At 44.4% G+C, this 15,058-nt stretch overlaps 1 protein-coding gene across 8 annotated transcripts in view; it reads left to right on the top strand.

Annotated features, from left to right (window-relative positions):
* ATP8A2 (ATPase phospholipid transporting 8A2) overlaps positions 1 to 14,791 on the top strand; it is a 369,499-nt gene extending 354,708 nt beyond the window's left edge. For all 8 annotated transcript variants that reach the window (XM_077341745.1, XM_077341743.1, XM_077341744.1 and 5 more), the window contains 2 exons: positions 9,371 to 9,462; positions 14,563 to 14,791. In XM_077341745.1, coding sequence (XP_077197860.1) covers positions 9,371 to 9,462; positions 14,563 to 14,660 — 190 coding nt within the window. In that variant the 3' untranslated portion in view covers positions 14,661 to 14,791. The remainder of the gene's footprint in view (positions 1 to 9,370; positions 9,463 to 14,562) is intronic.
* The last annotated feature ends 267 nt before the right edge of the window (positions 14,792 to 15,058 follow it).

The raw sequence follows: 15,058 nt of genomic DNA, 5'->3' as shown, positions 1-15,058 counted from the left end.
GCTCGATGCAGGGTGTCAGTTTTCCACAGTTGTGTGAATTTACTGCTTTGCTCTTTCTGTAATTTAACAGCCATGTTGCAATTCACAGTTATTATGATGGTCCTCTACTTCATTATGTTCTCTTTTTAAGTGCTTTCATCTGCTCTGCTTTTCTTGATTGCCTTCCTCCATTCCTGGACTACTTGCATGCAGACAGTGAAAGAAATTTCTTCCAACCCCTTTCGCCCGTTCCCCCCAAGGATCCCTTCCTCTCTTCCTCGGCAAGCACATTTGTGTTTTTCTCCTCCTCACCCCCCCTTCCTTCCTGATTGCACCCAGGTTTTCTGGGTGGTCCATCTGCAAACTAGATAACGGTGGAGTGTCTCAGCCTGCCTGAAGCTGAAGCGTCCTGCTTACAATGAGGCCTCTCGAGTGCTTTCTGAGAACCTCCGCCTTTTATTGCCTTGTTTGTGTCCAGGCTCTTTCACACCTGCTTGAAAACATGTGCTTGTCTTTTGGGGATGTGCTCGGAAATCCCTGATGGCACAATCTGTCCTGTTTGGATGCAATTTAAAAACACACAAATATACACTTTCCATCATATGAGCTGTAGTGTTTCGTTGACCTTACCCCTGCTGGGAACCCACAGTAACACTCTGCAGTTTTTTGTCATGAAAATAGCCCTGGGGTGTTGATTTGTTTCTGATGAGTTATGTATAGTCGGGATATTAGGGTGGTGGCAGTAGCAGCAGCACCCTACTCGCTTCTCCTGAGGAAATGTCCATGTTTGTTGGAAGGATTCGTGCAGATATCCCCTCCCCACTAAGAGCTGGTTTTGTTCTGGAAGATAAGCAGCCTGTCATTGGGGTCTGCTCCTCTCCTCCCATGTGGCATCTTGCTGTGTTTTTCTTTTACGTGGTCTCTTGATAGCAAAGTGTCACAAAATCATTATCGCTCGATTGAAGAGCATGATTGGTGGAACTAATTGCATTTGTAGAGCTACAGCCACATTTGTGAGGGTGAGATTCTGGCTCTGAAGCTGTGCTGCTCCTACCCCTTCTAAAGCCTTAGCTAGAAAGGCAGAGAAGGAGTGCAAATTGCTTTGGCTGCTGTCCCAAACGAAACTTCCATTCGTTTCTCTCCATCCTGGGAACTGTGTGATGATGTCACAGCAACCCACATTGTTATGTGCGAAGTCGTGTCCGACCCATCGCGACCCCATGGACAATGAACCCACATTAGGCTTGTTTAAATGTTGATGTTCTTGCATAGTATCCACAAATGAGTGAGTTCACTCTTTGTTACAAATAGATCCAGGCAGGATCTATGTGCACTCACGGTAACATATGGACAGGTCGGGTGTCTCCGACCAACAAGAGACAGTGATGTGACAAGGGTTCTTTGTCATCTAAGTGTTGCTTGCTGTGTCTCAGTCACCTTGTTGCTTTAGGAAAAGGAGCTGCACGAACAAATTCAACATCATCTTTATCTTCTCTTTGGTCTTCTTGGTGCTGTGTGATGCCCCCTTCATGCATACACCGTACACACCAGCAAATGTTCACATTGATTCAAGTGTTCTGGAAGGCTTGCTCCTTCAAGAAATTCTTTGGTTGCAAACCACTAGAATTTTAGATGCTTTCTTATATATTCTAGTCCAGGAGTGATTCCCAGCCCACAGGAGGTACACCTGGCCTCGACCCTGGGCCAGGGCCTTTTTGGTCTTGGCCCCAGCCTGCTGGAATGAGCTCACGGGAGAGCTGAGGGCCCTCTCTGTCTTTGGTTGATGCCGGGGCAATTAGATCTGGGGGCCCTCCTGAAAGGGCTAGAACAACCGCTCAGCCCTTTTCCAACAGTTTTCCTAAGGCATTTGGTTATCAGTTAGTGGTAGTCCCTCAAGTGGGGTGGGTGGGGGTTGGAGGTTTTTTGCTGCCAGGGATGAATAACTCTTTTATGTGTTTTACTGGGATTGTATTGTGGGGTTTTTTTACAAACAAACAAATAAAATAAACAAACTGTGGTTTTACAAATGTCTATGGCCTACAATTACTATCAGCCCCTTTTCCTATTTACTCTAGTGGCCAAACCGAGGTCCATGGACTACAATTATCACATGCTCCTGCCAACAGGTGCTTATGGTAACTATACTTCATGAACCTCTGGAGAGCCACAGTGTGGCCACCCCTGCCCAAGTCTAAAGTTGTGGTATGGTTTGCATTCGAAAGGAAAAGTTAAAGTGAAATTTTCAAATTATGGATTGAGAAGTTCACTTAAGGGTTCTTCGCCTGCCTTTTTCCCCTCAGCTCCTGGAAGAACTCATCCCTGGTAATGTCCGATGTGCTTTCTTCCCAAATATCTACACAGCCAAAGCAGACTGTGTAAATGTGCTGCGTGCAAGATTGGCTGGCAACTAGTGCTGCCTGGGGAAATAAAATGCCTTAAATGAGTCCGTCATCTGTGACTGCAGAGTTAAAATGGGGTGAAGTCTTTTTCTTTCAACCCTCAAAATATAAATTAAGTTTAAAAATAAAATCATGCTGATGATGATTACCTCTAAAAAGATATGGGGTCCCCTACAATTTTTTTAAAAATAAAAATGCCCCTGAGTCTGGATTACAGTCTGGTGGTACAATATAGCAATTCATATTGATGCCAAAGTGTGATATCTCTCCTGGTGGTGGGGTCTCTCTGGGTCTGAAGCTGAAAAGCCTTAGCCCATGCAATATGGTAGCTTACTCCCTGGGTTGTTGGGTGAATGTCTAAAACAGGCATATGAAGACATCACTGATCCAGCCGTAAATAAAATCAAGATCTGGTTTACCTGCATTCCAAGGAGCACCAAATGAAGCTGGAGAAGTGAATTGGAATGGGAGAGAATTCAGTCAGCCTAATACCTATTTTCTTAGAATCTTACAATATTTTCTTAAACATATTTTCTTAGAATCCAGTCCTGTTAGTTAAATGGATCTTACTTCCAAGGAGGTCTGCTTGAGGTTGTGGCTTAAGACTTTTGCTCATTTTTTCCAGCTGTTCTTCACACCATTTCAGAGAAGGACTATCCAAAAAAATTTCCATGAATGTTCACAACAACAAGTGACTGGTATTTTTACGGGATTTTCCCCTCCAATTTTATTTTTCAAAGACATATCTTTTTTCACTGGTAAAAGGAATGTTTGTTTGTTTATTTATGCCCTCCCCTGGAGACACAATATCCGTGTTACAGGTTACTAAATTATTCCAGATGCCACATGACAAACTGGCCATTGACGGTATAGAATCACAAAAGTATACTCACTACGTGTTGCGTTGTATTCTGATAAATATAAGTAAACCGTCTACCCTTTTTCAAAACTATAGGTTTTCCAAAGTAGTAATATGTGACGTTGCTATCTGCCATATCTGTTCAGTCAACAGAATGATGGAGATTTTGATTCAACATCATAGCTCACTAGATGTACTTGGGCAAGGTGTTATCTCTCAGTCTCACCTTTCCCACAAGTCTGTTCTGAGGATAAAATGGGATGGGGTAGGTGGAAATCCGTATAATTGCCCTGGGCTCCTTGGGAGGATGAGTGATTTACAAATTTAATACTAATGCCATCAAAGTCTTTTGCTGGTACTACTATAGGTTCTCATGTGATTATTTATTGTTGAGTACTATCAAAGCAATGAGAACAGGAGTTACACTAAAAAATTGTTAGTGTAACTGGTTAAACTAATTTTAAGAGATCAGAAAGTACAGTACTGGTGGTACTGAACATCACACAAAATAAACATAAAAGTAAGTAGGAAAAACACTGGGGGTGTGATTATTATGAGGTGGATGTTATTGGTACTGTACAAATAAGAGCATACTTCCATGAAAATCTTCAACGAAATCCATCCACCCATATCCCCATATCCCCTTCAATGCTACCAATGTCTCCTTGCAGTATTTAAATGATCACTTGTCACTAAATCCATGTAGCACCAATTGGGACCACCAAAAGGCAGATCAGATATCAGTGAGAACTAAATGGTGTCATTCTCAAACCCTTTCTTATGATTCAATGGCTGAAGCAAAGTTGTAATAGCTGGCAACAATTACTGAGAGTAGCAGAAGGTTTGTTTGTTTTGTAAAGCCATAATGGTTGATTGAAAGAGTAGCAATTATCGAAAGTTAGAACAGAGATTGATTAATTAATAAATCTTAATCTGTGTGGTTTTCTTTTATGTGCCTGTTTTGGGGAGTGGCTGCGGCTCAGAGCTTGGCATACAAAAAGTGCCACCTTCAAACTCCAGCATCTGTAGATAAAAGGACCAGGGAACAGATGATATAAAAGACCCTGGAGAGGCACTGCTAGTCTGAGTAGATGGTACTTATCATGGGTAGGGTTGCTAGTTCCAACCCTAGACTGGGGGGAGGGCAGGGTTTGGGGAGGGGCCTCAGACAGATATAATGCCATAGAGCTCACCCACCAAAACTGATCATTGTCACCTGGAAATCAGTGGATCCCAGGACATCTCCCACGAGAGTGTAAATCTAATCCTGGTAGACCAGTGGTTTGACTCAGTTCAAGATTGTTTCACATTCAGTTTTACAAGAGGTTTTCCTCCTTAAATAAGGCCAGTTTGAAATTTTAAAAATCAGAAAAGTGTAAAATGAGAGCAAATTTGTATAGCATCTTTGTTATTTCTTTAGAGGAATATGCTTCTATGATTTTCCTAAATTCCTGAAAACTTAATGTGTATCTGAGAAGTTCTTCGAAAAGGAGTTTTGAAGACCTGTGGTTTCCAGTGGTTGTAAAGGAAAACAGAGCTATAATGCAAGATAGAATCACGGTGGTCTACGGAAGATGTAAAAGCTATTATCAGATAAGCAGGCAGCCCTTTAGTTCGGATGACATAGTGAAAAGAAAGCTGCAAATTGACCTGAAGATTATAAAAACAAAGATAATGAGAGGAAAATTGTTTAGGACTGATAAAGAGGACTCTCCTCCTCATAGTTCCTACCTAATCCTGAGTAAATTGTCCTGAGCTTCCCAAGGAGAAGAAACAGGCTGAAGAAGATGCCCCACTAACCATGTCATTTAGTGGGGCTTGCTTTCCAGTAACATGGAATAGCCTGAATAGGCTCTGGGGCCTATGCCCCTTCCATTCCTGGTAGGAGTGCCAACTCCAGGTTGTGAAATTCCTGGAGACTTGGAAGCAGAGCCTGGGGAGGACAGAGTTTAGGGAAGGAAAGGGGGCTTGGCAGAGATTTGATGACGTTGTCATTTTCTCTAGGGGAACTGATCTCAAGTAGCCTGCAGTTGAGCTCCGATAGCACACTAGACCTCATCTGGAGGTTGGCAAGCCTTGTGGCTCTGGTTCCAGAGGTGCCAGTAGAGTCACTTGTGTGATCCAAGAAGCATGATGATGATGGTGTTATCCGTTCAGTGTGTCCGACCCTCGGTGATTCTATAGGAAAGCTTTCTCCATTCATCTCTGTCAATGACTGGAGAAGCATATCCTGATACATCTCCCTTTTTCTCAGTGTTTATTTAGGCTTTTCTTTCTGATGTCACTATGATCATTTATGCACTGGGAACTTCACTTACCCAGCTCCCATGCAGGAACACAAATCGGGGGCAGATGAGGTGCTCTGGGCCAAATCCTTCCCCGTGTGGGTGCAGGAAGAGGTGGGGCAACCTGCCACGACTAAAACTCCAGCCTGCAGCCCAGCATGAAACCTCCAGTGCATAAACGGTCTATGAGAAGTTTTCCTAAGAACGAAACTAAAAAGACACATCTCCTCCTGGCGACTGAAACAGAAGGAGCCCATTTCTCAGCTGAGTCTGGAGGAGTGTCGCTTCTACCAAAACTATAAATTAAAAATCTAACCCGTAGTCATAAACGTTGACACTGGAAACTTCGTTTTTAAAAGCTGTTGTTACAAATTACCGTTGTGATGAAGAACCAAAGGGGAGACGTAAGCCTCCAGACGAAGTCTTCAGTTAAAAGTGGGCCATGTGTCGGCCTGTATTTCACAGTGAAAATGGGCTTATTTCACAGAACAATTTGCATATTTAATGGGGGAAATTGCTTATTTCATGGCACAGTATTAGCCTGATGGCATTAAAAAAGACGCTTTAAAAAACCCACAGAAGCAGCCGTATGAGAACGGGTCCCTGCCCTGTTCTTCCAGCATCTCTCTCCCTGTGCCACCAAGATCTCAGGCCACTACAGCAGCCCCCCCCTCCCCCCCAAAAAACAGACAGCCTTCTAAACCTATTTCCTTGGAAGGGAACCCGAATTGAAATGAATAAGAGCCGCATAAGCAATCAGCGGTGCTTGTGCGCATTTCATTGGCACAAAGTCCCAGGAAGAGCTTGACCTTTTGTTTGTTAGAAATTGCCAACCAATATTCTGCACGGGAGTTCACGAATCCTTGTCACAGCCCAAATCCTTGTCAGAGGTTGCAGGGGGAGAAGGCAACCTGAATTTTGAACTGAAGCTCACATTTCCCCCAAGATGAGCCTGTTATGTGGAGAACACCTGCGTCCACTTTAACCTCCTCTGATGCGTGAGCCTAGCTTTTTGCCACTAGCCAATTAAGGAGCTCTGGAGGACATTCGGGGTCACTCTGTAGCAAGCGCCTCAAATCCTCATTAACGTTAATTAGTGCTCAGTAGGTTAATTGGTGGTGAAGCTCATCTTTTTTTAATTACTCTAACGAATAAGCCTTTGGGACCCTGTGGTCAGCTTTGAATTATTCTATTTGTTTTGATGCTCTTCATCTGAATGTGTAAAGACAGATGCTTCTTGCCAAGGCTTGGGGCTGCTTGCTTTTCGGGAGGGGAGGGAGGGTCTGAAAGGCAAAGGCTCTTCTTTTTTTAACAATTGTTAATTGGGGGCTTAGCAGCTTATGCCCTAGAAGAATTTTCTACTCCTCCCCCCTGTTTCCCTTCGGAGATGGAAAAGCTTTATGGCCTGGAAGAGAATAAGTTACAACTCAAACCGATAGCATCTGAAACCTGTGTTTCCGGTGGGTCCCCATCATATTGAACAAGTATTTGAAACAGTGCTGGACTCAAACCTGGATTTATCGTCTCAGAGAGACTGGAAAAATGGAGGAGAGGGGAGCTGTCTTTTTGACAGACAAGCTTTCTGACTAAGACTGGCTGTGGAAATAATTTCTTTCCCCCTTGCCAACTCTTAGGCTTCAAATCAAATCCATTTGTTTATTAAAACTCTTACACCCTGTTTTCCAACCATATTTCAAGGCAGCTTACAAATTCTTATCTGAAACAAAATACCATAAAACCACAAAGAAATCCCACCACTTGCTTGTAATCACTCCATTCATGATCGTAGAGCCAGGTTACTCTAGGGGAAGAAATGTTCTCTGTGAAGCTGAATGGGGAGGGGGGGGGGGTGATCTGCCTCTATAATTGCCTTATGCTTCCTTTTGCCTCGGTCTTCGGCAACACAGAAGTTGTCTGATGCTTTTTGTACTCTCCTGAATAAACTGCTGAGTTCTAAGCCAGAATGTTGAGTTAACTTTTTGGAGGAGATTTGCCATGGGACAGGACCTCAGGGAAAGGCCAAGATCCGGTGTCAGAGCATTCTGAATGGTCGAGGTTTAGTCTCTGGCATTCTAAGACAACCTCCCCTGCCCAAGATGTCTGCCTGCTATTTAATCAGTGTCCAGTTAGACCCGGATGCCATCATACAGTCAAAGTCAACTGGTATTCAATATATTCTGTGTATAGCCAAGGCCACTTGAACATGTGGCCCAGCAACTTTTCAAAATGATGGGTGTTGGTGTTTGCAAAGCTTTCTGAAAGGAACTGAGGTGATTATCTAGGGCAGGGGTGGTCAACCTGTGGTCCTCCAGATGTCCATGAACTACAATTCCCATGAGCCCCTGCCAGCGTTTGCAGGCTCATCATATATATATATATATATATATATATATATATATATATATATATATATATATATATATGGTGTATGGTGGTCTCCTGCCTCTCTCCCCTCTCCCCTGCATTGGGGGGGGGGGAGTGTGCAGGTAGCAGGCTTTGTGTCCGTATGACGGGATCGCTGCTCACTCCCCGTACCATGGAGAGGGGTGCGAGGCATGTTGGGTGATGGGCTCCCTCATTGCCTAGGACACAAAGCAACCTCCGGCCAGCCCTGCTTTCTGGGTAGGCCTTCAGTGTCTGCCAAGGCCCTCGCACCCTTGTCCACACTGTAATAAGAGCTGGGTGCTGGGCCAGGGCTTCTGGTGTCCGAAACCATCTAGCAACAACTGTACGGGTTCTCCTAGCCCACCATTTGCTTCTGTGTTTGGAGATGCACAGTGACAGTATTCTGGAAAGCCCCGTGGAGAGAGGTTAAGAATCCACCGCTTGTGTGTTGGTGTTTATATTTTGCTTAGTATCCTGAGGCAGCACTAGCATGTTTGTGTTGGCTTATCTATTGGAAACCAAATGCCAGATATTTGGGGCACTTGCAGCAGCGCTGGCATGAGTTTGCAGAGATTAGTCTGCATTATGTTTACTGTTTCTTTTCAGGGGGTAGGAAATTAGATCCGTTTCGCCACATCAGGAAATGGCTGTAGACAAGTTTGTTCCAGTACGAGAAGCCCTACCTCCCAGTACAAGAAGCCCTACCTAATTGCTTTAACCTGCATGTGTCTTTGCTTTGCTTTACATAACCTCCGCGGAACCGAATGGACACCAGACTTGGCCCGACAAATGCTTTGTTGCTTATCCAGTGAGCTTTTACTTGTAATTTCTGAGCGAGAGCAAATAAGTCTCATGCTAGACTGCCGGCAGCCATCCTGGGGACTACAGTTTCAATGCTGCAGCTTAATGGTGGGGGAAACAAAGGCATTTCAGAAAAATATTTCAGAGTCCCACACTGTTTTATGGGACTACCAGTAAGAATTAAAGCCTTCCAAGGCTATTGAAGTCAATAGGATTAGAAGAGTTTAGCTCTGCTGAGAATTGAACGGTAGACTTGTTTTTTGTGAAAACCTATATGGTCCTCAATAAATTACAAAGGATTTGAGGTGACTGATGTGTTCCCAAATAAGACTCAACATCCTGTTGCAGACAGGTGTGACAGAAGCCTTGGACATGTGCTCAGTAACATCGTGTTGCGCTTTCTCTCTACGGTCATTTGGAGTCAAAGAAAGTTTGCAAGCTGTCCAAAGTTGGCAGAAACTTTCCAACTAACTTGTGTGTTCGATACCTGTATGGCCAAACAGTTATGCGTCATCCCCCCCCCCCCCCGCGCTCCCTCAGCATATTCGAATGGATCGGGTGCTGATTGATGGTGGACAGGTGTTATTTAGAAGAAGAGCCATTATTTCATGATCTTGACTCAGACATTAAGGGACTCATTTTGTGTGCTTTTATTCTTGCAGTGTGAACGAACGCGACCACCTGTTAAAAAGGCTTGGCAGAAAAACTCCACCAAGTCTTTTCCGTGCTCATTCTGTCCAGCATGGAGTGCCACGTAAGTAATGGGCAATGCGTAACTATTTCTTAGTACTGGATTGGCACAAGAGTGAAATAAAGGTTTTCCTGGGGTTCACATATATCAGGGGTGGTCAAACTGTGGCCCTCCAGATGTCCATGGACTACAATTCCCATGAGCCCCTGCCAGCAAATGCTGGCAGGGGCTCATGGGAATTGTAATCCATGGACATTTGGAGGGCCACAGTTTGACCACCCCTGATATATAAGATCTGTAAAAATGTATGGAAGGCATGAACACTATAAGCAGTCACACCCTTCCAGGTCACTTTGCTTAGGATAGCACTGCAAGCCTAGCAGCAAGTCACTTTTTGCAAAACGTTGGAAACCTTGTAAAGACAAATGGACTAATTCCAGATTCCAATATATGTATTATTTCTGGCAGGTCACCCTTATCTCGAATCAGAAGACAATGAGTCCATTTATGTACCCTCCTTTTCACTACCCAAAGGAGTCTCAAAGCATCTTACAATCACCTTCCCTTCCTCGCCCCACAACAGACACCCAGTGAGGTGGGTGGGGCTGAGTGAGAGAACTGTGAATGGCAAAAGGTCACCCAGCTGGCTATATGTGAGGGAGGAGTGGGGAATCAAACCTGGTTCTCCATCTTAAAGGGCGCTGCTCTTAACCACTACACCAAGCTGCCTCTCTTGACCTAGTGGTTACCCCGTAAAGTATGACAAGGAGAAGGGTGCCTGGAAAACACAACTGATGTGTGAGAGTATTCCACCGAAGCTTAGAAGGGTGTGATTGTGATTAGGATATCACACTGTAAGTGACCCTCATGTATCAGACGTTGACCTAGTCCCACAACCTGGCTGTATTTGATACAAGTAGTTGCTGTGAACCATAGCTACGTGTTTGTGCTGTACTCTGCAAGGGCCTCTTTAGCTGAAAACATGCCTATTGGTCCATGTCAAGTGATGATGGAAAGATGGTAGGAAGTGTTGTCAGCTTGCAGCCACCCCTTATTGGGTTTTCAAAGCAAGAGACCAACAGAGGTGGCGTGCCATGGCCTCTGCATCACAACCCCGGACTTGGTTGGTCTCCCATCCAAGTCCTAACCAGGGCCAAGATCTGGCAAGATTGAGCTAGCCTGGGCCATCCAAGTCAAGACCCAGATGGTAGAATAGCCTCCATTATTTGAGCTATGACAAACTTGAAGAAACCTAACACAGGGTAATGGAGGATAGCCCCTCTGTTGCAGAAGGACAGTGTGGTTATCATTGGTAGCCACAGGAGGCCCTCCACCCACTATTTCTGCTGCCCTGCTCTCAAACATACATAACATGATGATAAACCAAAGCCTTGCCTAATGCCCCCTTGGAAATCAGGCATTTGACTACGCAGTCCATTGGCCTCCCCACATAAGGCTGGTTTACGTCTGCCTATCATGTCTTATCCGGCCTAAGGGATTCCAGTTCAGAGACTAATTATAGGAACAGTCTATGTAAAGCGTTGTGGAATTGTACCCTCACTCTGCAAGCTCTGGACTGGGTCCAAGGCCGCATCATTAAAATCCAGATGATAATGATCAAGCCCTCCTCTCCTTCAGACAAATGTATGCATTGCAGGGGAGAATTCCAGAGGCCGTATAACAACTGTCAGGACAAAAGTGTGAAAAATAACATTCTGCACACATGTAGCATGCCAGAGGAGAACACTTGTGCTGTCAAACGTGATCTATGAGGTCGTGTGCATTTTTGAAGGCATTGCTAAGCTTTTAACAGGTTGATAAGCTGCAGGAAGGAAGAAGAAGGTATCAAAATAAATTTCAGCTCTCTTCACCTGCCTCTCTTAAATGCGAATGATGAAGTGCTAACCGAGCCGGTCCAGAGACAGTAGGAGACAATCGTGTGCCTGATTTCTTCCTGCACATAAATTTTCACTGTAATTTTAAAAAAGCAAAAAGAGGGGTTATAGCCAGTCTACAACCCCTGTCATTTCTTCTCAATTGGTATTGCTATCAAGTGGAAGGAGACTTGTGGCACCTTATAAAGACTACATAGTCTCATGTAAATTTTTGTGCACTGCTGTCCCCTTCATCAGATGAATGGTCTGCACATTTGGTAAAGAGACAGATCCGCACATATGCACATGTAGATAGGGGTTGAAGAAAAAAGTAGTAACTGATTTGGTTGGATCGAATGAAACGCCGGCATTCCAGCCTGACATTCCTGTGCAGCACTCAAATGTAGGCCAGATAAGCAGAGGGACTATTTCTAACAGCAGTAACAGATGATGATCTAATCTTGCTAGACTTTATTTACATGCATTGAAACAATCTGCGTATCAAAAAGAAGGGTAGATTGTGTGTGTGTGTGTTAAGTGGGTGCTTCCAATTTATGGCGCACCCTATGAATTAACATCCTCCAAAACATCCTATTATTAACAGCCTTACTCAGGTCCTGCAAACTTAGGGTTGCAACTTCATTGATTGAGTCAATCCATCATTTTAGTGTCTTCCTCTTTTCCTAACGTCTTTGAGTTTTCCACATGCATGTGGAGAAAGAATGGGGAATTGAACCTGATTCTTCAGATTAGAGGCCGCTGCTGTACATCATGCTCTTAACCACTACACCATGTTTCCTGCATTGTGCAGGGGGTTCAACTAGATGACCCTGGAGGACCCTTCCAACTCTATGGTACTATGATTCTACCAGAGCCCCGTACACCAGTGCAATATTTATGCTGGCTTTTGAGACTTTTATTTCTAGCTGTGAAGAATCTGTTGGTTCTTAAGTTCTCCCCCTCCCCCCAAATCTACAAAGACCTCCTTCAGTTTAAAGAGACCCTGATCTGTGAAATTGCCACACAAATATTTTGGGGTTAATACGAAATGACATAGATGCCATCTGCCCACTGCACACAGCCCTATAGAAACACTAGAGACACAGTCAGCTGTGCTGAGGAAACAACTTCTAATGTCTAACCATAGTCTTAATGGAAGACTGACTTGAGCTGTAATCTCTCAGAAGGGATATCAAAACTAACGAGATACTTCTATAATTTAGCAGGCAGAGTGATAACATCCAGAAAGTGGGAAACCTTATATTTTGATTATATTACAAACTTTGCTTCCCACCACAAACAACCACCAGGCCATCAGATAACTTAGAAACCCTCCTCAAGTCACAGATGGTTGAAGACGCTAAGAATTCAGGACTGGTTTTTGTCTGCTCCTCCACTACGTCCCCCCTCCACTTTCCTCTTCCACTCTTAGACAGCTGTAAATACTGTGAACAATGAGTAACTTGTTCTTCAGAATGGAATAATAGGTGAGGCTCGAAAAGTGGGAGTTGGGGTGAAGTCCGAGCTTTCAAAAGGCGCTGTTGTAAGTGTGAGACGGAATCGTCATTGTTTGGTTTCTAAAGATAGTGGAAATGTACAATTAGTCCATTCTTGAGCCATAAAAGGGGAGGAGAGAGACACAGAGAAAGATATCTGCCTTCCCCCCCCCCTTTGTCCTTCCAACTGTAGCCAATGGAAGGGCTGGATTAAGCATGGCCCACAAAGTAGAGCGTGGGGTAGAGTTCTGCCTCAGGGGGTGGGGGCGGGGCACGGCCCTGTTATGAGGGTTCAGGTCTCCAAGGTTTTCCCAGTGTGAAAAATATGAACCATTTGCTTCTGACACAAGAGTTTCTTAGAAAGTTCCCACAAGTCAGGGCAAGGTGCCTGTCTCCTCCTTGCTGAAGAGGAGCCGGGACTGCATCCTCAAACTGGAGAGCCAGTTTGGTGTAGTGGTTAGGAGTGCGGACTTCTAATCTGGCATGCCGGGTTCGATTCTGCGCTCCCCCACATGCAACCAGCTGGGTGACCTTGGGCTCGCCACGGCACTGATAAAACTGTTCTGACCGAGCAGTGATATCAGGGCTCTCTCAGCCTCACCCACCTCACAGGGTGTCTGTTGTGGGGAGAGGAAAGGGAAGGCGAATGTAAGCCGCTTTGAGCCTCCTTCGGGTAGGGAAATGCGCATATAAGAACCAACTCTTCTTCTTCTTCTTCTTCTTCTTGAGGAGAATTTGGAGCCATAAGAACCTGTCCAGCATGAACTGAATAGTGTTAAGGGAGATATTACTCTACGGAGCAGCAGTCAGTACTATTAGTGGTCACTGCTGGTCACTGCTTGCTAAATGACTGGTTGTTTCAAGACACTGGATTTTTTTCTCACGCCAGGAACAGTGGACCAATAGTCTTTGGAAGACTGATATTGTTCTCCTTCTCCTTTCCTCTCCTGTTTGTCTTGTATAAGCATGCGGATCCTGAAACAGAAAACCTCTATAGCTATCCTATAGTAAGAGAAGTTCTAGTGACCTATTTAGGCAGGCAAGGTTAGCTGGATCCATGTATTCCTCACCCAGCCCGGACCCAACGTTCTCTGTCTAAATTTTCCAGGGAGTTGTATGTCACTCATTTCTCAGGCTCCGTGGATCAGTGAATGGCATCTGTGTACAATTCTTTTGTGTGTGAATGATAGGTGGCAGGAAAGAATCTGCTCTGAGACACAAAAACTAGTTTATTTCCTTACACATGATGAACTTTTAAGCAGGAGAGGTGACCTAAGTGTTACTTCATGCATTTCCAAATTTTCTATACAGGAATTCTATTACCAAGTTTGAAAATCGCCCGTGTGAATTATCATGTGATGTGTGATGCTTTCTGGCATGTGTTTTGTTTTCTGTAATTGGTTGCACCCCTTTAGCAAAACTGTCCAGCCGGTGAAATGCACACTGTGATCTACGCACAGGTTTCCTGCTTCTTCTGTCTCGGAAATGTAAGCCGTGTGAAACTGTCCTTTGAGGGCGATAAACAAGGAAAACTTAGGAACAGAACTTTGAGTGAGATCATTGGGACTAATGTAGCCCTGTTCTTGAGAAAACAACCTTAATTCCTCAGAAGTCTTCAGGCAAGGCAAAACTGTGGAGATATTTGACCCCAAAACCCTTGTGATCTGGAGTGGGGAAATGGTTCTCCTTTTGTTTTTCTTCCACTGAATTGCTGTTACGTCCAACTATTTAACAAGCAAGCTGTAGTCATTGCTGAGTCTTTTAAAACTTCTGTTCTCTGCTTTTTTTTCCAGATGGGTATGCGTTTTCTCAAGAGGAACACGGGGTCGTTTCGCAGTCGCAAGTTGTTAGGTCCTACGACACCACAAAACAGAAAGCTGGACAAGAATAGCTCTTCTTTCCTTGGTGGTGGAAGGAACCCTGTTTGGATCAATGTGTCCACTGTTAATGCATCCTTGACGAAGGTTGGCAGCAGCAAATCTAAACACTGGGAAAGCCCATTACTGTGGCCTTAGCCAACAAGTTTGTTATGTATTCTTCTTGCAAACCTTGAGCACACATGGTGGGGGGGGAGCGCAGAAATCACCATTTGAAGTCAGCTCGCCTTGCTCTGTCTGACATTTCTTTATGCTGTTTATGAAGCATTTGGCTGTGCTACATGAGGTGTAAAATTGGAAACATTTTGGTTTTACCGCCATTAGAAGAGGGTAAAAAAGATCCGTATGCACAGCACTCTGAGGAAAGTCAAGGGGTTGTATGTTCCATGACGAATCTGCTTTTGCTTAATTC

This window comes from Paroedura picta, chromosome 6, assembly GCF_049243985.1.
Source record: "Paroedura picta isolate Pp20150507F chromosome 6, Ppicta_v3.0, whole genome shotgun sequence".
Classification (NCBI taxonomy): domain Eukaryota; kingdom Metazoa; phylum Chordata; class Lepidosauria; order Squamata; family Gekkonidae; genus Paroedura; species Paroedura picta.
This window is presented reverse-complemented; position numbering and strand designations above follow the sequence as displayed.